The 26686-nt window shown below is 44.9% G+C and overlaps 1 protein-coding gene across 1 annotated transcript in view; it reads left to right on the forward strand.

Annotated features, from left to right (window-relative positions):
• The first annotated feature begins 14893 nt into the window (after positions 1 to 14893).
• Positions 14894 to 26686, forward strand: part of tspan5a (tetraspanin 5a) — a 91859-nt gene continuing 80066 nt past the window's right edge. Inside the window, exon 1 of the mRNA XM_041199484.1 lies at positions 14894 to 15032. Coding sequence (XP_041055418.1) covers positions 14952 to 15032 — 81 coding nt within the window. The 5' untranslated portion in view covers positions 14894 to 14951. The remainder of the gene's footprint in view (positions 15033 to 26686) is intronic.

Raw genomic sequence — 26686 nt, forward strand, 5'->3', positions numbered from 1 at the left:
GCACACATCTCCAGCAAGAGAAGACCATTGCTTTCACACCTGCCAATCCGTTTTTCCCGATGACCCCTTTCCCACGTCTGGTAATCTGCACCAACTCTTGCATTGAGGTCACCAAGAATGATTTGGCACAGTGGTAACCAAGGAGTGGATGTCATCATAGAATTTATCCTGCACTTCATCACGGCTGGCCACAGTAGGGGCATACACACTTATGAGAGTTGCTTGCCTTTGCTGGGTGAGTTTAAGTGCCATCAGACAATCATGAACACCCTTGGGAAGGCAAGTCAACTTACTAAGGAGATGGTTCATAACATCAAAGCATATGCCAGCTCTGCGCTTGTTCTTGTTTTCTATGGCCACTCCCAAAAAAATGTAACTTGCACCAATTTCCTTGAGCTTCGCCTCCTCAGGTAGACAGGTCTTGCAAGGGGAAGGTGATGACCAATACAAGGTGAACCACTCCAAAGAGTGCGGTGAGTCCACCTGTGAGAGGTCCTACCCCTCCCTTCCATTTCCTAGACACCTTACTCACTGAGCCTCAATGGATCTGTATGTTCCAATTCAACTATATATATATATATATATTGATTGACTGAGCATATTTCACGTTGAAGCCTCAGTTAGCAGACAGATTCAGGGGCGGATCTGTGTCCCAACTCACATGAGTAAACAGTAGGATCTCCCAATATAAAAGATCCTCGCCTCCTCAAATTTCCTGAGCAAGAAAGTTATTTCAGGATTGTTCCTTGGGCATCTATTAAGGTTGAGGAACCTCTGAAACCTAGCACAGCTGGGAACTGAGGAATTGCCAATTTATCACTGTGTGGCGTGGTGTTGACATTTAGAACCACTGTAGCTATACAGATGATCGTGGGCCCAAATTTTGCTGGATAAATGATGCCAAGTTTATAACCCACGCTGTTATTAATGTGCAAATTGGCCAGCAAATTCTGGGGAGTAAGAAATGCGGTGTGAGTTGTGATTCGGCAGAACATACTTCGCGCAAATAGCATCTCGCCTTCGCCTCCCCATTACTTTTTAAAACTTTGATTTGCACATTAATTGCCCATTAAACTTGTCATGAAAGTTAGGTCTTGTGCTTAACAGTATAAGTACTCTTTCAGAATTGTGGTAATTGTTAATGCAATAGCAATCAATGTCTCTGGCCAAGAAAGGGAACAATTTAAACTGTGGAGTTTTATTCTTGCACGTAGTAAATTATTTTAGAAAGTTTTTATTTTAAATTGTCCTTGCTTTCTTTACTGTCTCTTTTTTTCTCTCATTCTCATTCCAATCTCTTTTTCCCTCTCTTTATTTCTCTTTCTGTCCCTGAATTGACTCTAATTCACCCACTTTCCTTCTCTGTTGTTCCTCTGCTTCTTTCTCAATCCTTAAATCTTATTGGTTAGGTGTGATAGAGAGTGTCTCGCTGTTCATGGTGGTCTCAAAGGTGCCGTGTTGCCTTACTGCACTGTTACCAGCTCAAACTTCCAACAAGCTACAAGACAAAGAACTTTGGCGTTGAAGGCTGCAGGAAAAATGTTGAATAGAGGACACTGGGAAATTCCTTAGTCCATAAAGATTTGGGTCAATGTGCCCTGTTACCATCCTGAGCTCCAGGATTGGGTAGCATAGTGGTAATGTTACTGGATTAATAATGCAGGGATCTGGATTGAAGCTTTATAGACGTGAGTTGAAATTTCCCAGCTGACAAATTTTAGTATCAATTAATTAAATGCATCTAGTATTTTAAAACATTGTCTTATTAATGGTGGTCATGAAATTACAGATTGTTGTAAAAACCAACTGGTTCACTAATTTCCTTTAGGAAAGGAGATCTGTTGCGGTTTCCTGGTCTGGCCTACATGTGACTCCAGACCACAGCAATGTGGTTGACTCTGCCCTCTGAAATGGCCTAGCAAGCCACTCAGTGCTATGGAAAAGTCAAAGAAGACTAAAACCAGATGGGTCATTTGGCCATTGACCTAGACACTGGAAATGACAATGGCACACTACCTCATCGACCATGCAAAGTCTCGCTCACTAACATCTGCGGAGTTGTGCCAAAGCTGGGAGAGCTGTCCCATAGACTAGTCAAGAAACAGTCTGACATAGTCATACTCAGAATCGTACCTCACAATTAATGTCTCAGATCCTCCATCACTGGTTCAAGAAGGTGGCTCACCACCAACTGTCTAAGGACAATTTGGAATGGGCAATAAATGCTGGCCTAATCAGCATCGTCCACATCCCATGATGGATTAAAAAAAAAAATTGCTGAATTGTTTGAATTCTTTTTGGATTGTGGTGAGCTCCAGTAAAATCTGATTACAAAAGGGATTGAACATGCATAGCAGGCATGATCAGCTAGACTGCCTTGAGCTGTGTTCACACCTGTTAGGGCTGGAGATTAGCTCATTGTATCTACCCACTCATCCAGGGGCTGTGGGACAGATGTTGAATACCCAGAGGATGGGATCAACATAAAGTATAGGATCAGCCACAATAAAATAATCATCTTTTTTCCAATGCAGGTGAGTTAACAGGAGAAAGAATAATGGAGGGAGGAGAGAGGGAAGTTAAGAGACAAATTATGAAGTATTTCCCTTAATATTCTTTTTGTATGAAGTGCAGGTATTTGAGATTTTTAAGTTTCTTCATAAAATCTTTCAGGTGAGACAATAATTGAAGCCCATCTGACACCAAGCCACATTAACAAGATATTGGGACAAGTGATCTAAAGCTTGGTCAGACAGATAGATTTTAAGGAGCATCTTAAAGGAGAAGAGAGAGGTAGAGGGGCAGAGAAGGCTAGGGAGTGAATTCTGGAGTTTAGGGTCCAGGCACTTGTGCATGGTGAAGCGATTAAAATAGGGGATGCACAAGAGGTCAGAACTGGAAGAGCGCAGATATCTCAGAGGACTGTAGGCTGGAGGAGATTACAGAGATAATGAGGGGTGAGGCCATGCAGGGATTTGAAAACAAAGATGAGAATTTTAAAATCGATGCATTGCACAACCAGGAGCCACTGCAGGCCAGTGAGCACAGTGGATGTTAGGTGAACAAGTCTTGCTATGAGTTAGACATGGGCCGCAGGGTTTTTGGATGAATTGGAGTTTACTGAGGGTGGGTGGAAGGTGAGAGACTGACCAGGAATTCATTAGAATAGTATCTAGATGCAACAAAAGGCATGAATGAATTATGGTTAGTCAGGCATGGTTAGTAACACTGGCCTATACGATCGCTTCTGTAGCTCCTTGGATTCCTTGGTTAATATTGTAGAAAGATAGCATTGGGAATGGATGAATAGCCATCAACAACAACTTGCATTTCTAGAACATCTTAATGTGGTACAATGTCCTAAGGCTCCATTACCAAAGAAAATTTGACACCAAGCCACATAAAGAGATATTAGGACAGGTGCAAGCTTGGTCAAAGAGGTTGATTTTAAGGACTGGATAAAAGGGAGGAGATGAAGGTAGACTTTTGGTGGTTTAGGGAGGGAATTTTAGAACTTAGGGCCCTTGGCTACTGGAGGCACAGCCCCTGATGATACAGCGAAGGAAATCAGGGATGCGCACAGGCCAGGATAAGAGACGCAAAGAGATCTCAGAGGGTTGTAGAGCTGGAGGATGTTACAAAGATAAGAAGGGACAGGGGCAGGGAGAGATTTGAACACGAGGATGATAATTTTAAAATCAAGGCAATGATGGACCGGCAACCAATGTAGGTCAATATACAAAGGGGTGAATGGGGCTTTGTGCGAGTTAGGAAGTGGGCAGAGTTTCAGATGAGCTAAAGTTTACGGAGGATAGTTGATAGGAGGCTGACCAGGTGAGCATTGGAATAGTCAAACCTAGAGGTAATAGTCACCGTCTTGGGCACAAACACAAAGAATGGTCACTTGGATAAAGAGTTGGACAATGGTCACTGTTCGTGAAATGGTCCCCCAGAGGGAGGGAATACCTTCAGGGTGGCAAGAGAGAAAAAATGGCAAAACAAAGGGATAGGAAGGATGCTAGAATATAGCTCTCTTGCCTAGGGCAATGATGTTCCCATTCATACAGGCATGCATTAGTTTACTGATGATAGGTGGAATGGTAAACTGTGGGGAGGACACAGAGAGGCTACAAAGAGATAAAGACAGGTTAGGCGAGTGGACAACAAGACGTCAGAGGGAATATACTACAGGGAACTGCGAAGTCATTCACTTTGATCATAAGAATAAAAAAGCAGAATACGTCTTAAAAGGTGAGAAACTTGTAAGTGTTGATGTTCAAAGAGGCTTGGGTATGTTTGTACAAGGAACACAGAAAGTTAGCATGAGAGTGCAGCAAGCAATTAGGAAGGCAAGTGGCATGTTGGCCTTTATTTCAAGGGGATTGGAGTACAAGAATAAAGAAGTCTTGCTACACTTGTACAGGGTTTGGTGAGACCACATCTGGAATACTGTGTGCAGTTTATGTCTCCATATTGAAGAAAGGATATACTCACATTGGAGACAGTACAGCGAAGATTCACTAAATTGGTCCCTGAGATGAGGGGGTTGTTCTGTGATGAGAGGCTGAGTAAATTGGGTTTATATTCTCTGGAGTTTAAAAGAATGAACAGTGATCTCATTAAAACCTACAAAATTCTGAAAGGTGGACAGTGAGATATTGCTTCTGCTGGTCAGGGTATCTAAAACGTGGGGGCACAGTCTCAGGATAAGAGGCTGATCATTTAGGACTGAGATGAGGAAAAATTACTTCACTCAAAAGATTACGAATCTTTGGAATTCTCTACCTCAGGGGGTTGTGAATGCTCCCTCGTTGAATACATTTAAGACTGGGATAGACAGATTTTTGGTCTCTCAGGGAATTAAGGGATAGGAAGTAGGCAGGAAAAGTGAAGTTGTAGTCCAAGATCAGCCATGGTCGTATTGAGTGTCAGAGCAGACTTGATGGGCCATGTGGTCTACTCCTGTTCCTATTTCTTATGTTCTGGATCAAAGGTGCTATATACATTCAAGCTCCCCTTATTGTCACAGCCTCAGTGTAAGGGGTCGGCCATTTCGGACTGAGATGAGGAGGAATTTCTCCTCTCAAAGGGTTGTGAACCTTTGGAATTCTCTATCCTAGACAGCTGGGGATGCTCAGTCGTTGAGTATATTTACAGAATCACAGAGTCTTTACTGTGCAGGAGGAGGCCATTCAGCCCTTCGAATCTGCACTGGCTCTCTGAAAGAACATTTTACCTAATCCCATTCCCCTGCCTTATCCCCATAACCTTGCACGTTCTTTCTGTTCAGAGGCAATCTAATTCCCTTTTGAACATCTTGATCAAATCTGCCTCCAGGATAAGGGGGAGGGGGGTCAATAGATTTTTGGGCACTAAGAGTATTAAGGGATATGGGAACAATGTGAGTTGAGGTAGATTAACCACAATCTTGTTAAATGGCGGAAAAAGTTCAAAGGGCAAATGGCCCCACTCCTGTTTCTAATTCTTAAATTTTTTCCCAACCAGCTTATATTTCAACTCTTTCTTTGACTCGAACTCAAGTTCTGTCGAAGGGTCATGAGGACTCGAAACATCAACTCTTTTCTTCTCCGCCGATGCTGCCAGACCTGCTGAGTTTTTCCAGGTAATTCTGTTTTTGTCTTAAATTTTTATGTTGTTGTTGGTGTACATAGGCTTTTAGAAAGTATTTCAAAAAGTCAGAGATAAAGGCCATTCCATGAGATTAAGGCAGTCAAATTCACAGATAGGAAGCTGAGAGCCTTTTCTGATGAGTCAACCAGTTAAAAAGATAAGATCTGTAAGTAAGCAGAACAATGGGAGATCAAATACCAGGTAATAAATGATACTTAAAAGATGAATGGTGATGAATGGCAAAATATGGAGCTTATGTCACAATGCTGTAACATAATGAGTAACCAGCATATAATAAACATGGCAGTCATTTATGATAAAATACAATTTAAGACTGAGATAAGGCAGAATTTATTTTCTCAGAGGGTTGTTAATCTTTGGAATTCTCTTCCCTGGAAACAACTGAAGGCTGAGTCATCGAATATATTATATTCAAGACCGAGCTTGATAGAAGTTGATCAACAAGGGAGTTAAGGATTATCAGCGTAGTATAATAGGGTTAATAGATGGGATATGCTATTATATGATATAATTGATGTATCATTGACATCAGTCAGCCATGTGTTGGATTCTTGAGAGGGAGGTTGGAGAGGTCAGGAGCAACATGCCTACTCTGTAGCTTGTTTAGGTGTAATATTAATAAACAAGTGTTAAGCAAGTATCAGAGTATGACTACAGTCTGTCCAGTAACCAAGGACAGGGGGACCATCTAACAGCATGGTGGGAGCAGTAGAGATATCAATATAAAAAATAAAAACAGAATTACCTGGAAAAACTCAGCAGGTCTGGCAGCATCGGCGGAGAAGAAAAGAGTTGACGTTTCGAGTCCTCATGACCCTTCGACAGAACTTGAATGAATCCAACAAAGGGGTGAAATATAAGCTGGTTTAAGGTGTGTGTGTGTGTGTGTGTGTGTGTGTGGGGTGGGGGAGGTTTGGGTAGGGGGGAGAGAGAGAGAAGTGGAGGGGGTTGGTGTGGTTGTAGGGACAAACAAGCAGTAATAGAAGCAGATCATCAAAAGATGTCACAAACAACAGAACAAAAGAACACATAGGTGTTAAAGTTGGTGAAATTATCTAAACGAATGTGCTAATTAAGAATGGATGGTAGGGCACTCAAGGTATAGCTCTAGTGGGGGTGGGGGCAGCATAAAAGATTTAAAAATAATGGAAATAGATGGGAAAAGAAAAATCTATATAATTTATTGGAAAAAACAAAAGGAAGGGGGAAACAGAAAGGGGGTGGGGATGGAGGAGGGAGCTCAAGACCTAAAGTTGTTGAATTCAATATTCAGTCCGGAAGGCTGTAAAGTGCCTAGTCGGAAGATGAAGTGTTGTTCCTCCAGTTTGCGTTGGGCTTCACTGGAACAATGCAGCAAGCCAAGGACAGACATGTGGGCAAGAGAGCAGGGTGGAGTGTTAAAATGGCAAGCGACAGGGAGGTTTGGGTCATTCTTGCGGACAGACCGCAGGTGTTCTGCAAAGCGGTCGCCCAGTTTACGTTTGGTCTCTCCAATGTAGAGGAGGCCACATTGAGAGCAACGAATGCAGTAGACTAAGCTGGGGGAAATGCAAGTGAAATGCTGCTTCACTTGAAAGGAGCGTTTGGGCCCTTGGACGGTGAGGAGAGAGGAAGTGAAGGGGCAGGTGTTGCATCTTTTGCGTGGGCATGGGGTGGTGCCATAGGAGGGGGTTGAGGAGTAGGGGGTGATGGAGGAGTGGACCAGGGTATCCCGGAGGGAACGATCCTTATGGAACGCCGATAGTGGGGGTGAAGGGAAGATGTGTTTGGTGGTGGGTGGCATCATGCTGGAGTTGGCAGAAATGGCGGAGGATGATCCTTTGAATGTGGAGGCTGGTGGGGTGATAAGTGAGGACAAGGGGGGCCCTATCATGTTTCTGTGGGGGCGGATGCGCGGGAGATGGGCCGGACATGGTTGAGGGCCCTGTCAACCACCGTGGGTGGAAAACCTCAGTTAAGGAAGAAGGAGGACATGTCAGAGGAACTGTTTTTGAAGGTAGCATCATCAGAACAGATGTGACGGAGGCGAAGGAACTGAGAGAATGGGATGGAGTCCTTACAGGATTTTTTGTTTTTGTTTTGGATTTCCAGCATCCGCAGTATTTTTGTTTTTATCTCTGTGTTTAATTGACTGCCACTGCTCTTCAAGAAATGCCTACCTCCTTGAAGAAGTTCTGTTCGTCTCTGCGACAAGATTTCCGTATCTCTCTTTTGCCTTGCTCACCTTCATTGCTTTCCATTTCTCTCCTGGTGTTTGACAAGGTGTTTACTAAAACCTGCTTTCACAGCCATATCTCCTTTCTCAGTGACTGTCTCCATCTCCGACTTACCCCACGTGGATTTCAACTGAAATTCCACCCCTCATGTTTCGAACCCACCCAGGATTACAGGTATCTCCGGGACATTAAACGTTTCGCGGACTGCTGTCCCCGTCACATTCTGAAATCCACACTCAGTGCCATGCACCGCCATATGAACACACTCGACCTCTCCCTCCAGCAGCACCACCGTACCCTTTTTCAAAGCTGCGCGTGCCCCCAGTTTCATTTTATTCTTCGGCTCATCCGACGCCTCAACAAGAAACTTTTTCTCTTTCTCTCAAGTGCTAAGGAACGCAAGCTCCAACAACTCATCGACACCAACACCCATCTAGGACCCTCCACCCCTGCCTGTCCCTCCGTCCCCACCCCATCTTCCAATCCCAGCCCCAGCCGTGTATTCACTATACCCCCTGACCTTCCCCTCTCCGATGCTGAACGTTCAGTGCTCAGCAAAGGACTTAGTTTCATACCCTTATGCCCTCACCTCAATGAATTTCGGGCTCGGCATGATGCTGAAATCTTCTTCTGCCGTCTTCGTCTCCGGGCTCACTTCTTTGGGCAGGAGTCCTCTCCCCGTTCAACGGATCCTTTCACCCACCTCCAATATTCTCCCTCCACCTGGACCCCTCCCTCTGGATTCTTACCTTCTCTTGACCTTTTCATTGAGAACTGTCGGCGCGACATTAGTCATCTCAATTTCTCTGCTCCTCTCACCCTTTCTAATCTCTCTCTCTCTGAACATACTGCACTCCGTTCTCTCATGTCCAAGCCTGACATTGTCATCAAACCCGCTGACAAGGGTGGTGCTGTTGTTGTCTGGCACACTGACGTCTACCTTGCGGAGGCTGAGCGTCAACTCGCAGACACTTCCTCCTACCTCTCCCTGGACCATGACCCCACCACTGAACATCAAGCCATTGTTTCCAGGACTGTCACTGACCTCATCTCCTCTAGGGATCTTCCTCCCACGGCTTCCAACCTGATAGTCGCCCAACCTCGGACGGCCCGCTTCTATCTCCTACCTAAAATCCACAAACAGAACTGCCCCGGTAGACCGATCATGTCAGCTTGCTCCTGCCCCACAGAACTCATTTCTCGTTATCTTGACTCCCTTCTCTCTCCCCTTGTCCAGTCCCTTCCCACCTACATTCGTGATTCCTCTGACACCTTACGTCACATCAACAATTTCCAGTTCCCTGGCCCCAACCGCTTCCTCTTCACCATGGACGTCCAATCCCTCTACACCTCCATCCCCCACCAGGATGGTCTGAGGGCCCTTAGCTTCTTCCTCGAACAGAGGCCCGAACAATCCCCATCCACCACTACTCTCCTCCGTCTGGCTGAACTTGTTCTCACGCTGAACAATTTCTCCTTCAACTCCTCTCACTTCCTCCAAATAAAAGGTGTGGCTATGGGTTCCCGCATGGGCCCCAGCTATGCCTGTCTCTTTATGGGGTATGTGGAACATTCCTTGTTCCAGTCCTACTCTGGCCCCCTTCCACAACTCTTTCTCCGGTACATTGATGATTACTTCGGTGCTGCTTCGTGCTCCCGTCGGGACTTGGAAAAATTTATTAATTTTGCTTCCAATCTCCACCCCTCCATCATTTTCATGTGGTCCATCTCTGACACTTCCCTTCCCTTCCTTGACCTCTCTGTCTCAATCTCTGGTGATAGACTGTCCACCAATATCCATTAAAAACCTACCGACTCCCACAGCTCCTCACACCCCGCTTCCTTTAAGGACTCCATCCCATTCTCTCAGTTCCTTCGCCTCTGTCGCATCTGTTCTGATGATGCTACCTTCAAAACCAGTTCCTCTGACATGTCCTCCTTCTTCCTTAACCGAGGTTTTCCACCCATGGTCGTTGACAGGGCCCTCAACCGTGTCCAGCCCATCTCCTGCGCATCCGCCCTCACACCTTCTCCTCCCTCCCAGAAACATGATAGGGTCCCCCTTGTCCTCACTTATCACCCCACCAGCCTCCACATTCAAAGGATCATCCTCCGCCATTTCCGCCAACTCCAGCATGATGCCACCACCAAACACATCTTCCCTTCACCCCCCCATCGGCATTCCATAGGGATCGTTCCCTCCGGGACACCCTGGTCCACTCCTCCATCACCCCCTACTCCTCAACCCCCTCCTATGGCACCACCCCATGCCCACGCAAAAGATGCAACACCTGCCCCTTCACTTCCTCTCTCCTCACCGTCCAAGGGCCCAAACACTCCTTTCAAGTGAAGCAGCATTTCACTTGCATTTCCCCCAACTTAGTCTACTGCATTCGTTGCTCCCAATGTGGCCTCCTCTACATTGGAGAGACCAAACGTAAACTGGGCGTCCGCTTTGCAGAACACCTGCGGTCTGTCCGCAAGAATGACCCAAACCTCCCTGTCGCTTGCCATTTTAACACTCCACCCTGCTCTTTTGCCCACGTCTGTCCTTGGCTTGCTGCATTGTTCCAGTGAAGCCCAACGCAAACTGGAGGAACAACACTTCATCTTCCGACTAGGCACTTTACAGCCTTCCGGACTGAATATTGAATTCAACAACTTTAGGTCTTGAGCTCCCTCCTCCATCCCCACCCCCTTTCTGTTTCCCCCTTCCCTTTTTTTTCCAATAAATTATATAGATTTTTCTTTTCCCATCTATTTCCATTATTTTTAAATCTTTTATGCTGCCCCCACCCCCACTAGAGCTATACCTTGAGTGCCCTACCATCCATTCTTAATTAGCACATTCGTTTAGATAATATCACCAACTTTAACACCTATGTGTTCTTTTGTTCTGTTGTTTCTGACATCTTTTGATGATCTGCTTCTATTACTGCTTGTTTGTCCCTACAACCACACCAACCCCCTCCACTTCTCTCTCTCTCCCCCCCACCCAAACCTCCCCCCACCCCACACACACATACACACACACCTTAAACCAGCTTATATTTCACCCCTTTGTTGGATTCATTCAAGTTCTGTCGAAGGGTCATGAGGACTCGAAACGTCAACTCTTTTCTTCTCCGCCGATGCTGCCAGACCTGCTGAGTTTTTTCAATGTAAAAAATACATCGGTTATCGAAGGGACCACACAGTGAAGGAAAACTCAATAGCAGCTTGTACCTACAACCCAACCAAAGGAGGAGGCAAACTGGGGAGTGGTAATGAAGACCTTACCTAGTGAGCAGTCCCTGCCTAAACCCTGCCTGTCTGACTGTCTCGGGGGTCCACAGAGAGGCCACCAGTGGGAGTTATGGAAATGCCATTTCCTTTGATATCAAGCAGCACCCAGGCAGCCTGGGAGTCTGTGAACCTATTTAATGGGATTGCTCTGTGCAACATTCTCCACACCCGGTTCTTCTATTGTTTCCTGCTGAGCCTAAAATTTTGGGTTTAATTTTATACCCATTTTGAACCGGCCTAACTACAGGAAATTCTCAGCCCTGGTGCACTTAAGTGCAGGAATTGACAGGCAGGAGTGAATGGATCAAGGACGAGAGGGCACAGATTTGAAGTAATTGGCAAAACAAGCAAAAGTGACACGAGGAGAAACTTTTTCACGCGCTGCGTGGTTAGGGTCTGGAATGCATTGCCTGAGAGTGTGGTGGAGGCAGATTCAACTGAGGCATTCAAAAGGGGACTAGGCAGTTATCTGAAAAGGAGAAATGTACAGGGTTATGGGGAAAAGGCAGGAGAATGACGCAAAGTAAATTGCACATTCGGAGAGCCGGTGCAGACAAGATGGGCTGAATGGTCTGCACTATAAAAGTATTGTGAATTCCCTGTGATTCTACGAGGAGTAAAAATTTGAGGACATCCAGGAGCAGCATCATTATGTGAATGACACAATTACACCAGAGCTCACTTGATATTTCACTCCCTGATTGTGTGCATCTCTGGGTGCAAGCACACAGGAAATTCCTACACCATGACCAGAAAATGGTGTGGGCTGCAAAGTGTTTGTGTTGGCCTCTGTCCTTGTATTCCTGGCATCCACTCCAGCTATGTGATGCTATGTGTTGGGAACACTGAAACAAAACTTTAAGCTAAAAACATGTGTCACGTTGCCCTTTATTGCAAGGGGATTGGAGTCCAGAAATAAAGAACTCTTGCTAAAATTGTACAGGACTTTGGTGAGACCACATCTGGAATACTGTGTGCAGCTTTGGTCTCCAAATTTAAGGAAGGATATAATTGTACTGGAAGCAGTACAGCGAAGGTTCACTAAATTGGTCCCTGAGATGACGGGGTTGTCCTTTGAGTAAATTGAGCCTATATTCTCCAGAGTTTAGAAAAATGAGAGGCGATCTCATTGAAACATACGAGATTCCAAAGTGGCTTGATAGGGTAGGCGATGAGAAATTGTTTCTCCTATCCGGGAATCCAAAACACAGGGGCTCATGATAAGGGAACCGATCATTTTGGATTTAAACAAGGAGAAATTTCTTCACTTAAAAGGCTGTGAATCTTTGAAATTCTCTACCCCAGAGGGTTGTGGATGCTCTCCTTGAATACATTTAAGGTGGGGATAGACAGATTTTGGTCTCTTGGGGAATTAAGGGATATGGGGAGTGGGCAGGAAAATTGGAGTTGAGGCCCAAGATCAGTCATGATCGTATTGAATGACGGAGCAAGCTCGACAAGCCATATGGTCTACTTTTGCTACTATTTCTAGTGTTCTTGTGTGTCAGCAGGTTAACAGAAACCCCTGATCCACTGCGCAAAAACTCAGCCAAAAAATCTAAGTCTTAAATCAGTGCGAGATTGAATTTCTTTCTCAATGAGCTGACTGAGAATATCCTCAATTGTAACATTTAGGGGAAAATTATATTTGACCCAAATCAGTACAATCTCAACTTTTCCTTTACTCATTATTTCCATATCGTTCTCATCTCTCCCTCAATCCTTATTTATAGATTCATACAGAAGGAGGCCATTTGGCCGATCCACCCAGGCCTCTTTGCAAGAACTAATGGACTAGTCCCGTCTCACCCCACCCTACGCCGATCTTCCCCCCACCCACCCTACGCCGATCTTCCCCCCACCCACCCTACCCCGATCTTCCCCCCACCCACCCTACCCCGATCTTCCCCCCACACCCTACCCCGATCTCCCCCCCCCACCCTACCCCGATCTCCCTCCCACCCTACCCCGATCTCCCCCCCACCCTACCCCGATCTTCCCCCCCCACCCCCCCCCGATCTTCCCCCCCCACCCTACCCCGATCTTCCCCCCCCACCCTACCCCGATCTTCCCCCCCCACCCTACCCCGATCTTCCCCCCCCCACCCTACCCCGATCTTCCCCCCCCACCCTACCCCGATCTTCCCCCCCCACCCTACCCCGATCTTCCCCCCCCACCCTACCCCGATCTCTCCCCCCACCTTACCCCGATCTCCCCCCCCACCCTACCCCGATCTCCCCCCCCCACCCTACCCCGATCTCTCCCCCCACCTTACCCCGATCTCCCCCCCCCCACCCTACCCCGATCTCCCCCCACCCTACCCCGATCTCCCCCCCCACCCTACCCCGATCTCCCCCCCCCACCCTACCCCGATCTCTCCCCCCACCTTACCCCGATCTCCCCCCCCACCCTACCCCGATCTCCCCCCACCCTACCCCGATCTCCCCCCCCACCCTACCCCGATCTCCCCCCACCCTACCCCGATCTCCCCCCCCACCCTACCCCGATCTCCCCCCCCACCCTACCCCGATCTTCCCCCCCACCCTACCCCGATCTCTCCCCCCACCTTACCCCGATCTCCCCCCACCCACCCTACCCCGATCTCCCCCCCCCACCCTACCCCGATCTCTCCCCCCACCTTACCCCGATCTCCCCCCCACCCTACCCCGATCTCCCCCCACCCTACCCCGATCTCCCCCCCCACCCTACCCCGATCTCCCCCCCCACCCTACCCCGATCTCCCCCCCCACCCTACCCCGATCTTCCCCCCCACCCTACCCCGATCTTCCCCCCCACCCTACCCCAATCTTCCCCCCCACCCTACCCCAATCTTCCCCCCACCCTACCCCAATCTTCCCCCCACAGCCCTTTTTCCTTTTCAAATATTTATCCAAATCCCCATTTGAAGGTTATTATTGCGCCCTGCTATCCAGATCACAACTTGCCACATAAAGAGTTCTCATCTCCCCTGATTCTTTTACCAATTACCTTAAATCTGTGTCCTATGGTTACCGAACCCCCAGCTAATGGTGCAGTTTCTCCTTTTCTACTCTAACAAAACCCTTCATAATTTTGAATAGAACCTGCCATCCAGATCTCAATCATTCACTCATTAACTCTCTCTCTTTCATTTCATCACCTTGTTTTTCCCTCTCTCTGTTTCTACCGTTGTTTCTGTCCTTAATCCAACAGCCTCTCTCCCTCTTTATTTCCATCACTTTGATTCCATCACTCATTCCTTTCTTTCAGACTTTGTTGCCTTAATTCTCCCTCCTTATTTGGGGCAGTTAATTGTTTCCCTCTCTATGTCTTTTCTCTCTCTCTTATTTCCATCCTCCAGGTTCTTGTTTGCTGCCGTCTCTCTCGTTTCCAGCAGTTTATTTTCCCTCCTCCTACTCCTCACTATTTTTCTCTACCTCCTATTTTCCTCCTCCAGGCTTCTTGTTTGCTGTTATCTCTTCCTCCGCCCCCCACTCCCTCCCTTCCGGAAGTCCCGCCTTTGCTTATCCCGAAGCGCCTCCTTGTCCCGGGATTTGGTTTTGCCTCTGGTCCCGGGATATGATGTGTTAAGCCCGGAGTTGCGGCTGTGCAGGGTCCGCCGAGCGCTACCTGTCCAGAGGCGGGAGGAGGCTCCCCCTCCACCTCTGCCCCGCCGCCAGACACATTGTAGCCGAGCCCGGAGACACTTTGTAGCCACGGCCTCGCCAGCGCTGGTATCAATCTCCCCCCCCCCTCCCTGCCTGACCGCCTTCAACCTTCCGCCTTTCCAGCCAATCCTTACTCCATGAACAGCCCAAGATGTCAGGGAAACATTACAAAGGACCTGAAGTCAGCTGCTGCATCAAGTATTTCATATTCGGCTTTAACATTATATTCTGGGTGAGTAAAACGCACGCACAGCAACACCAGCTGGGGAGTCTTATTCTGACAGCTGTGCTTTGGGATGCCTGTACACGAGGGGGAGAAGTGGGAGGGAGGTTTACAGAGAAGGATGCAGGATAAACCGGCCTGGGAAACACTGTGGGAGGCTAAAGACAGATAGAAAAGATCCAGCAATTGTTCAGTGTTAGAGATTATACAAGAGAGGCTTTGTGTGTGTGTGTGTGTGTGTGTGTGTGAGAGAGAGAGAGAGGGAGGGAGAGAGAGGCCAGAGAGTTGTGTGAATCATGTACACTGGGCGTGCTGGCATTGTTTTTACAAAAAGAGAAAGTTATTTTAAAAATTGTACCATAACAAAATATATTGCAAACTGACCTTGTACAGTATTATTAAAGTGTATTTATCTCCTGTTTGTTTGGCTTGTGTCCACAGACCAGAACGTGTGACACTTTGTAATTTGCACAGGCTGCCTATGGTATTCAAAGGACCCACTCTCAGCACTTTTATAATCAAAATCCAGGATTTTTTTTTGTATTTACTCTGGTCAAAGTCTTAATTTAGCATGAATGAGTTCTGCGTTAAACTATAAGATAAAGGTCAGTCACTCTGTTGCAACATCATTTACATGGCCAGTGTCATTCTGAATGTTAAACATACCCATGTAGTTGATTGGAAATTATTGGGTCAAAGCAGTCATATTTGTGTACGTGTGTGTCTGTGTGTAAATGTGTGTGTGTGTGTATATATACATACATGTGAGTGTGTGTGTGTTAAATATAATTGCCATTGCTCATGGCAAGGCAGGAATGTATTGTTTTTATAAGGACAGGAGCTGTATGAAAATGTAAATGAATAGTAGGTAATTGTGTAAAATAGTATGTAGGCGTGTGCCCTATTAAGGCTTGAAAGTGTAACTGATCTTTGAAATGAATGGTGGGTTCACATAGAGGTTAGGTTACAGTAAGAATCTCATTTATTTGATGCATAGGTTAAGAGTTTGCAGATGTGAAATTTCTTGGTCAGGTGGATTGGAAACAAAGCATTTTAAGACTGCTTTATATCTGTAGGAAAGAGAATTGTGACAGTAGGAGGTGAGAAATGTTATGAATTATCCTAATTGTAGCATTCATTGTTTTTAATAGTGTACTTTTAAAAATTTATGCCCCTGCCTTGTGGCTGTTTTGTTTTTAGCTTGTTTTATTGCTTATTGCAACTTTTGAGGAAATGGAAGTGAAGTTGGGGGTGATGCACTGAAGGGCGGTGGAGAATAGTGGAGCAGGGGTGCCAGAATTGGGAGCCAGTTACATGGAAACAATGATCCAATAAGTGGAGTAGGAAAAGAATGTCGGTGACTAAGAGTGACATATGTTTCATGTAAAACTCTGATAGAAATTGGTGTTTGCTATGTGAAAGACATAGTCTAATAGTTACTAGATATGGCCAGCTGATTTAAAAAGTCAATGAGCTATATTTTCAGGTAGAACTGAGAGGCTATCACTATCAGTAAATACTGAACAGGCTGGGTCTCATCTCTCCAGGAACAAGGATGCAAGGTTGGGGACAGGGGGGTGACCTGAAAGAGGCCTTTTGAAAGGATTCAATAGGTTAGACATAGAGAAGATGTTTCCAAAACCGTCAGCCATAAATATAAGATAGATGCCAATAAATCCAACAGAGGATTTAGCAGAAAATTCTTTACCCCAAGAGTGGTGAGAATGTGGAACTCATTACCACAGGGAGTGGTTGCAATGAAAAGCATAGATACCATTTAAGAGGAAGCTAGATAAACACATGAGGAAGAACACTATGCAGATAAGGTGGGAGGTTTATGTGGAACATTAATGCCAACATAGACCAACTTGGATGCCCTGTATCTTTTGTACATTCTAGGTAATCCAAGAATCCCAGGAACATCCTAAAAACCAGGAAAAGTCCATTTAAAAAGTTGTCCTGTAATGTAGCAATCCTTGACAATCTAGGCCCATTTGGTGGATTGCATTTGGAGTAATCATCCATCTGAATTTGGTTTCCCCTGCCTCTCAATATAACTGAACTGTGTATTCTAACTACTAATGAAACGAGCCAATACTTATAATTTAGCAGGCATTGCAAAGAATTGTAATGTTTCCATACTATTTCTTTTTATTTGTTTAAATGGTACCCTTAAAGCAACAGCATTTTTGGTAAAGGACGAAATGGCCCTATAAGTTACCCAGTCAGCTAGGCCGGACATCTGGTAACTCTGTTAATGCAACAATTGCCAATGAGAAAACCACTTAAAAGAAAAATAAAAATACAGGCTGTATGACATGCATTACACTTTAAGAAATAATTAATACAGAATGCTAGGAAATGTCTTTGAGATAATTTGTTATTTTATTTTTGATCATTTCTGTGATGCCTAGAGGGCAACTAATAAATTATTGTGGTGTAAAGTGCTGTCAGAAATCTACAGCATTGTAACTTTCTCCCCTGCAATGCACTGTGACCCAGCAACACTGCAAAACTCAATCTGTCAGGGCATGTTCATGCTCTATTATTTTTCAAAAGATCCTCTGCAGCAGTAGGGTAAAGGGCAGCCATCAAAGGTTGCTCGGGGAGGCAAAGAATTAATTCCGTGTACCAGGGATGAGGCACTTCACTTATGTGGGGAAAGAAAGGCTTGCATTTATATAACTTTTCACAACCGCTGGACATCTCAAAGCCATTTACAGCCATTAAAACACTTTTTGAAACATAGCAACCAGTTTGCACACAGCAAGCTCCCACAAAAAGCAATATGATGTTGACCAGGTGAACTGATTTTTATGATGTTGTTTGAGGTAGAATTAATTAGGGGACTAGAGAAGCTGGAATTGTCCTTTCAAAGAGAAGGTGAAAGGGAGATTTAAGAAGGTGTTCAAGATGATGGGTTTTGATAGAGTAGATAGAGATAACTGTTTCTCTTGATAGGAGGGTCAGAGGAGGCAGATTTAAGCTAATTGGCAAGATAGGCCTCTGCAAAGTCTTGGGATGCATTATTAAAGATGGTGCTGTATTACAGCTTTGATCAAAATAAATTCAGAATAAATATTTTGTGGTCTGAACTAGGTAATTTGAATAAAATAGATAAAGGCAAAATACTGCAGATGCTGGAAATCTGAAACAAAAGCAAGACATGCTGGAAAAACTCAGCAGGTCTGGCAGCATCTGTGGAGAGAAAGACAAAGTTAACGGTTCAAGTCCGCATGACTCTTCTTCAGAATAAAATAGTGTTAGAGGTTGTTTTTATTGGAATTGGCAGATAATTCACGTGAAGCAGCTTTAGAATTAAGGATAGACTGTATTTGTGAAAGAGCTGGCACTGTTTAAAACAGCCGTTAGTAAACTTTCAGATGCAGACAACGTCAAAGGAAAGACAGCAAATCAGAAATAAGGGCTCTGTTTCCTGGACTTGGAAAATCTGGGGGGGTGGTGGTCACTGGGCCTTGGACCCCCTGCAAAAGCCACAGAAGGTTGGATATCCCTGGGTGTTTAGATTGTTTGACTGCTCTTTGTGAAGCTGTTGAATAATAATGTTCCAGTTAAGCTGCTTAAATAACAGGGTCATTTCAACTTGACCACGCAACTACATAGGCTGGGTGTTGATGTGCAAGGGTTGTTGAAACATTCAGTCTGGTATATTGCTGCAGTATTTTTTTGGGGGGGGGGGGAAGTCAAACAAGATTTCATGATATCAGAGAGGCAAAAGACAAAATACAAATCGGAAGAGCTAATGTTGCTCTCTTAAGTCTCTGGTCAGGTCCTATTAGTGTGCAGCGTGCAGTTTTTGATTCTACCCATTCTTCCTCTGCTAGGGTAAACAGTACAGAGGAAACAAAGACTATACTGGGAGCCAAGGGAGGGAGGCTGAGGAAGTGCAGCTTGTTCTCCTTGGTAAAGAAGCTTTCAGACTACTGCATAGAAGTTTTTAAACTTACAAAGAAGTTGGGCTCAGGCAAATTGTTTGCACTTGTTGGCATTTATTCAGCCAAGTGCTGCTTTGCACGGAACATTGGGGAGAAGGATAGAGATGCACTCTGCATGTGTATTGTGCCCTTGCATTAATGAGAGCATTAGCAGGGAGAGCATACGCTCATTAAAGTCAGCAGATTCAAATCAGTGGCACTCTCTGGTGCTATGGTGACTGGCGTGACACTCCTGAAACATGGGTAATTCAGCTGCTGTGATGGAACCTTAGCTACAGACAAGCTGGTTGCCAGCTGCATAAATTGTTGCAAAAGGGCTTACCCGGGGCGCGCGCGCACACACACACACACACGCGCACCCCCCCCCCCCACCCAAGGTGACCAACTCTTATGAAATAAGGGACATTTTGACCGGTAGGGTGCTGGTGACCAATTGAACAAGGGGCTGCTGGTGACCTTAAGATAGTTTGGGGAGGAGGGATGGGTTTCTGGTAAGTGTGAGAGCAGGGGTGGGGATTGTGTCTGGTACAATAGGAAAAGGGGGTTGGTGCTGGGGGGATGGTTGTGGTTTAAAGCAACCAGAACTTACAACTTTCCTTTTTGGAGTCACAACATCATCTCTCTGCTGGCTAATTCACAGACTTGCTGTCCTAGAAATATGGAACAAAGATATGGGACAAATGGTCAAAATGAGGGGCAGTTGGTCACCCTGACTGCCCCTTTCCCTCCCCACCCCGGGCGAGGTAAAGGCAATAGTCTCTCATTGAGGGCACAAGTCATCCCAGCATAACAGTGGTGCAGATTCTTAAGTTGCTGCCTGCTTCACTGAAGGAGAGTTTGACAGGAGGATACGTAACTTTAATATTAAGAGCAAATGCAGGAATTCATTCAGAACAATTTCTCACTGTGTAATTGATACTGAATCATGCAGGCCATTCAGCCCATTCTGCCTGTGCCAGCTCTTTGGCCCACTTCTTCGGCCCTTTTCCCTCCAACGTCCTGCAAATGTTTCCTTTTCAAGTGTAGAGCTGGCATAACTTCATAAATATTAATCGTGTTATCGGAGAAGACCATTGAGGCAGACAGCAGGTTGGACCAATTTGTACTATGGCTTTTGTGTTGAGGGAGAAAATGGCATCAGCCAAGAAGGTTGGGCTTGTTGGCCCAAAGCACTGTTCTTAGTCCCCCTTTTGATTCTGTTTTCCTTGGTACGAAGGTGTAATCCGTGAATACTTCTCATTACTCTCTTGGACGTTGTTTACAAACGTACAACATAGATGGATAAGAAAAGACCGGCTGCTCCGTAATCCTGCCCCTCACTCATGACCCTTAGCACCCATCACAACTGGACACCCACCCACCCCCCCCACCACCTGCCCCTTCTTGCCAACTGCACCTGGGTAATCTCCTGAAGAGGCATAAAAAAAGTTCCAAAGAAATAACCCGGGGTCAGTTCGACCCTGACTTGAGTTTCCAACTACATGACCATGTGCTCACGAAGGCAGCCCATTTCCAGCATTGTCACATCACTAGACTCCATCCCTGCCTCAGCCCACCTGCTGTTGAAATCCTCTGTCCATGCCTTTGTTAACCTCTCAACAATTATTCCGATACGCTCCTGGCCGGCCTCCGTCCCTCCACTCTGCATAAACTTGAGCTCGTACAAAACTCGTCCCCTGCATATTAACTTGCAGCGATACCCGTTCACCTATCACCCCTGAGCTCACTGATGTACCTTGTATCTTGGTTAAGCAATGCCTCAATTTTAAAATTCTCATCCTTGTCTTCAAATCCCTCCATGGCCTCACCCCTCTCTATCTCTAATCTCCTCCAGGACCTTTGCGCTCCTCCAATTCTGACCTTTTGAACATCCTTGATTATAATCGCTCCACCATTGGTATAAGACCACCCACGGGTGCTTTTTTCCTGCAGCGGTTCAGTACAACTGAGTGGCTCGGCTGGGCCATTTCAGAGGGCGACTAAGAGTCAGCCACATTGCTGTGAGTCTGGAGTCACATGTAGGCCAGAATGGGTAAGGATGACTGATTTCCTTCCCTGAAGGACATTAGTGAACCAGATGGGCTTTACGACAATCTGGTGGTTTCATGATCATTATTAATGAGAACACCATTTCATTCCAGTATTTTTATTATTGAATTCAATTTCCCCTGACCCTCCCCAGCTGTTAAACTGGAATAATCTTTCAAATAGGCAGACTGTCTTAGTCCTTTAATTATTTTACAAGACATAATCAGATCACCTCAAAGTCAATGCCACTCTAAATTGAAAGAGAAAACCTTTTCTCGGGAGTGCTTGCTGACTTGTTGATGAAAATTTGGTCCATGGGAGCTTGGCATGAAATATATATTTACGTGAAATAGTTATGATATTGGAGATCAAGTAGCACTTTGACCCAGCTGGACTCTGCTCACTGACCTGTGAAGCCCTTTCTGTCTTTAAGGAGAGTGCTCATTAAGGCTGGAAAGCAGGACAAGCAAAGATAGCCCTAGTAGGGGTGGGGTGGGGTGAAGGAATCAAAGCAGACTGGGTGACCGCTTTGCGGAACACCTTCGGTCTGTCCACAATCATGACCCAGACCTCCCTGTCGCTTGCCATTTTAACACTCCACCCTGCTCTCAGGCCCTCATGTCCGTCCTTGGCATGCTGCATTGTTCCAGTGAAGCTCAACGCAAACTGGAGGAACTGCACCTCATCTTCCGACTAGGCACTTTACAGCCTTCCGGACTGAATATTGAGTTCAACAATTTTAGATCATGAACTCTCTCCTCCATCCCCAGCCCCTTTCCGATTTTCCCCCCCACCCTTTTTTTTTCCAATAATTTATATAGATTTTTCTTTTCCCACCTATTTCCATTATTTTTAAATGTATTTCCATCCATTGTTTTATCTCTACCTTTTAGCCTTTTTTGATTCCTTCACCCCACCCCACCCCCATTAGGGCTATCTGTACCTTGCTTGCCCTGCTTTCTACCCTTAATTATCACATTCCTTAGATAATATCACCACCTTCAATACCTCTTTGTCCTTTTGTCTGTGACATCTTTTGGTTATCTCCACCTATCACTGGCCCTCTATCCAGCTCTACTTGTTCCACACCCCCTTAAACCAGCTTATATTTCACCTCTCTTCTATTTTTACTTAGTTCTGTTGAAGAGTCATACGGACTCGAAACGTTAACTGTGTTCCTCTCCGCAGATGCTGCCAGACCTGCTGAGTTTTTCCAGGTATTTTTGTTTTTGTTTTGGATTTCCAGCATCCACAGTTTTTTTGCTTTTATTTAAGCAGAGTGTATCAGCTTAAGGGACTGAATGGCCTACATTCCTAAAAGTTGAGTAGAGACCAGAATCAAGTGATCTAGACTGCATATGAGCCAGAGGGTGAATTTGGGCGTTACTATAGTATATTACTTAAATTGCTTCTTTCTGAAATGGGGGAGGGGATCATCCAAGGAGCGCAATAGAAAGTAAATGATTGCCAGGGAAACTTGGTATATCCCGCATTGGCAGGTTGAGAATTCAGTTACTAATGGAGATATTTTCACTTCACTGAATACATGATGGTGAATATTTCTCAAAAGAAAAGTCCAGCCGTCTTCTGCCCTTATGTTCCGTGTTGCTATGGCAATGAGTTAAGAGACCAAGTAAATGCTACTTTTGCTTTTAAAGGGGATTTATCCTTTCTTTTGTCCTATTTTTCTTTGCTATTTCCACCCTACAGCTAGTGGCCTTTGCCTATGGTGCTCTGAATCAATTGCTCAGAAAACATGAGTGTGTGGCCCAAGAATAGTTATTTGGCTTTGTGATATTTTTTTTGAATTTGTTCTCTATTGACCTGCTTTCCTGAAACCCTTCCCTGCATCCCAAGAGTGATGAATGCAAACCCAGCAAATTGAGAGTACAGGTGGATTGAACACCATTGCTACTGCAGTGTACCATTGCTATCCCACTCTACTGGATTTTATAAAAACATAATGCATATAGAATTGTAAAATGACACAGGACAGAGGGAGGCTATGTGGCCCATTGTGCCAGTGCTAGTGCATTTGAAAAAGCCATCCAAATTATAGTCCACTGCCCTGCAGATTTTTCCATTTCCAGCATTTATCCGACTCCCGTTTTGAAAGTTACAGTTGGATCCGCTTTCACTGCCCTTTTAGGCAGTGCATTTATGGGGAGATGGTGGCATAATGGTAATGTCACTGGCCCAGTAATCCAGAGATCCAGGCTAATGCTCTGGGGGCACAGGTTCAAATCCCACCCCAGCTGGTGGAATTAAAATTCAATTACTAAATCTGGAATATAAAGCTAGTCTCAGTAATGGTGACCATGACAGCTACCGTCATCGATTGTTGTAAAAATCCATCTGGTTCATTAATGGAAATCTGCCGTCCTTACCTGGTCTGGCCTACTTGTAACTGGGTCTTAACTGCCTTCTGAAATGGCCGAGCAAAAAATCAGATTGTAACAACTCGACGTGTAAATTTGTCATTCCTCATGTCATCTCTGCCTTTTTAATCAATTACCTTAAGAATATAAGGACTTTTGGGCCCATCTTTGCTGATCAGTCCAGATCGAGACACCCTTCAGTTTGTGCACTAAGGGTTTCCAGTGTTTAATTGTAAGTACTGATCACTGTGTGAAGAACAACTTCCTCACACGAGTTCTAAATTTTGCTTGATGTAACCTCTACTCTATACTTAGCTGGTTGTCATGGTTTAATTTGAAGTCGTGTTCCATGTCCACCTTTCCTATACCACTCAATGCCTTATAAACCTTTGTAGGGTCACCAATAGTTGCCTTCTTCCAATGTTCAAAAGCCTAAGCTTATTCAATCTTTCGTTATATCGGTTCTGTGATTCTAACCGTCAGTTTCTTGGCCCAGCCCTACACTAGGATTTGAACACTTTTCTCCTGTCAGTCTTCTGCCACCAGTCTTACTCTAACCATTTTGCTGATTTTTCTTTTTTTGCAATGTCTCTGTTAAATTTCAGCTGTCAGTGTTTGTGCATTATGCCAAGTTCTTAATTTGTAGTTCTTGGGGTCAGAATCATTTTTCCTTCCTAGTTTGTTTTGGTTGGTCTGTTGAGTTTGACCAGCTGGGTCATACAGTCAAAGTCCCAACACTAATCCTGGGGCATTCCATAATGCACTTTTTCCCACCTAACCCTGATCTCTCTAAGAAGTATCCATTATTTCCCATCCAACAACCACTTTGGTTTTCTTTAATTTCCAGGTTTTATCTTGTGTCATGACTCACTGGAGATAGCACGCTGTAATATCAAACCCTACTGCTCCCCAAACCACGACAAATGTGAAAAAGTCTGGCCAAACCATCAGATTGCCCCAATTCTACCTAACAGTTTAATTTAGGTTAACAGAATACAAGCGTCGGGTTTGTAAACTTAATAAGTAAATAACTGTTTATTGAAAAAATTGTCTTTAACTAGTGGCAAAAGAAAGAAAATTCTGGAGTACAGGATTCAATGGGTTGATTTTGATTGATGTCTTCCAAATTCCTTTCAATTCTTGATGATGACATGAGGTGGTCTTCCAGCACTTACAATATTTAGTTCACTGGTTGAGCACTTGCCTTTCAATGTCTTAACAATGATTTTGCCCTCTGTCTTTTGACAGGGGTTTTCAGAGAAATAGCAGGTTATAGAGATATGAGAAGAAAAGCCAGCTGGCTAATTATTGTGTAATTACTGGAATCTTCCACACACAGGGGAGAGAGGTTTTAGGTCTTGTTCTTTTCAGGCTAGGAGTTATTCAGCTGCCCTGCTCTTCACACTAAACCTTGATTACATTGTCAGGCAGCTCCCTTGGTCCAGGACTCCTTTCCAGCACCATCCTGTCTTTCGTGACACACTCTGTTCCAGGTCTGCAACATTGCATATACCTCTCACCCTGTTTCAGTGGACATGACTTTCAACATGCAACCATTGTAATTCTAATCCGCAGCCCAACAGAAAATAAAAAGAAATATTCCTCACACTTGTTAATAACTGAACCTTTCATCTGGATCTTTGGCTTTCGGGAAGCCAAATAAATTCTGCTCCAGGGTTCACCTGGGAGACAATTCCTCAAAATAGTGAAGGGGTTCTGTCAGGCAGGATGTTCCCCACTTGAACTAGTGTTGGTCACTGTTGATACTAAATTAATAAAAAGAAAAGAATTGAGCCTGTAATGATCCCCATATGTCCCAAAGCACTTGAATTTTGAAGTGCAGTCACCATTGTAATGTAAGGAATGAGGCAGCAAGCTCCCTTAAACAGCAGCATAAGTACCAGGTAATCTGGTTGCGATGTTGGTTGAGGGATGAATATTTGCTCCAGGAACCCAGGTTTCCTTCATAATTGTGTTCCAATCTTCCTTTTGTTTCAGTGTTCGGGGCAGACACACTCCTGTTCCCTGTGTGTGTGTGTGTGTGTGTGTGTGTGTGTGTGTGTGTGTGTGTCTATACATATATATATCTTTATCTATATCTCTCACACACACACACACTCTCTCTCTTCTGATCAACTCCCGCAGTTGCACACCTACCTGTTTTGCAGGTAGTCAATACCTACCCTGCATTGACTTCTCCTCCCTGTACCTGAATGGTCCCTTTAGGAGAGCCCCAAGGTTAGGATGGAGAGCAATGAAATGGAGGCTGAGAAGAACCAGCCACATCATCAGCCACTCATCTTCATCCTGTAGCTTGGTGTCTGTTTCTGCTCTGTCAGATACTTCTGGATATTAACATTGCTCACTCAAACTTCATAAGTGTAAATTATGGTTTTTTTTTTTGTAATCCATGTATCGCCACGAGCCTTCTGCATTACCCTGGGACCAATGTGTCCATCTCTGTGCGAGACAAGATGCTGCCATGGAAACTGTGAACAGCCAAACCAAAATCTACTCTACTCATATTTGGCTCAGGTGTTGGGGGGAGTTGGAAGAAGGAAGAAGAGAGGAGATCAGCAAAATGTTTCTTGTGCAAATTTGACCAGTGCTGCCAAATGTTGGAGTATCATATTGTCAGGAGATCAGGATGGTATATGGTTCAAGCAGATAGTCTGACGTAAGTTTATTGTCTGCAAGAAGAACCTTTTGGATGTGGTGAAGCTTTGCTTTGTCTCAAACAATATTGTAGAATAGAACATTGCACGAATATGGTAGTGGATGAAATAATTACTTGTGCAGACTTGCATTAACGAGCAGTGATTTAGGAGTCACTAATGAAGCAGTTAATCTAAGGATTGTGTTTTTTTTTGTTGCTTATGTTGAATTTGTATTTTTTAGTTTCCTTTCACTCATCATTCCATTTAAAAAATGCCATTTGACATCATAGAAACAGGAGGAGGCTATTCAGACCCATGAGGCTGTTCCACCATTCAACTACATCATGTTTGATCCATATCCTAACTCCGTCTACCTGTCTTGACATCCTAATGGAAAGTGAACATCCGTTCAGTCTGCCATCAGTGGGTAATTCTTAGAATATAGAGTAGATTTCCCAGCAGTGTAAAGGAAAAATCATGGGTAAATCATCCTGGATGTGCAATTTGCAGAGCTCCCAGCAATTGTACAGAGCATGGCATTAGTTAATGCCAGTAGGAGGTTAATTATCAGCCTGCAGCAATGGATCAGTGGGCAGTATCCTTACTCTGAGACAGCAGGTTATCAGTAAAAGTCCCACACTGGG

Source organism: Carcharodon carcharias, chromosome 1, assembly GCF_017639515.1.
Source record: "Carcharodon carcharias isolate sCarCar2 chromosome 1, sCarCar2.pri, whole genome shotgun sequence".
Classification (NCBI taxonomy): Eukaryota; Metazoa; Chordata; class Chondrichthyes; order Lamniformes; family Lamnidae; genus Carcharodon; species Carcharodon carcharias.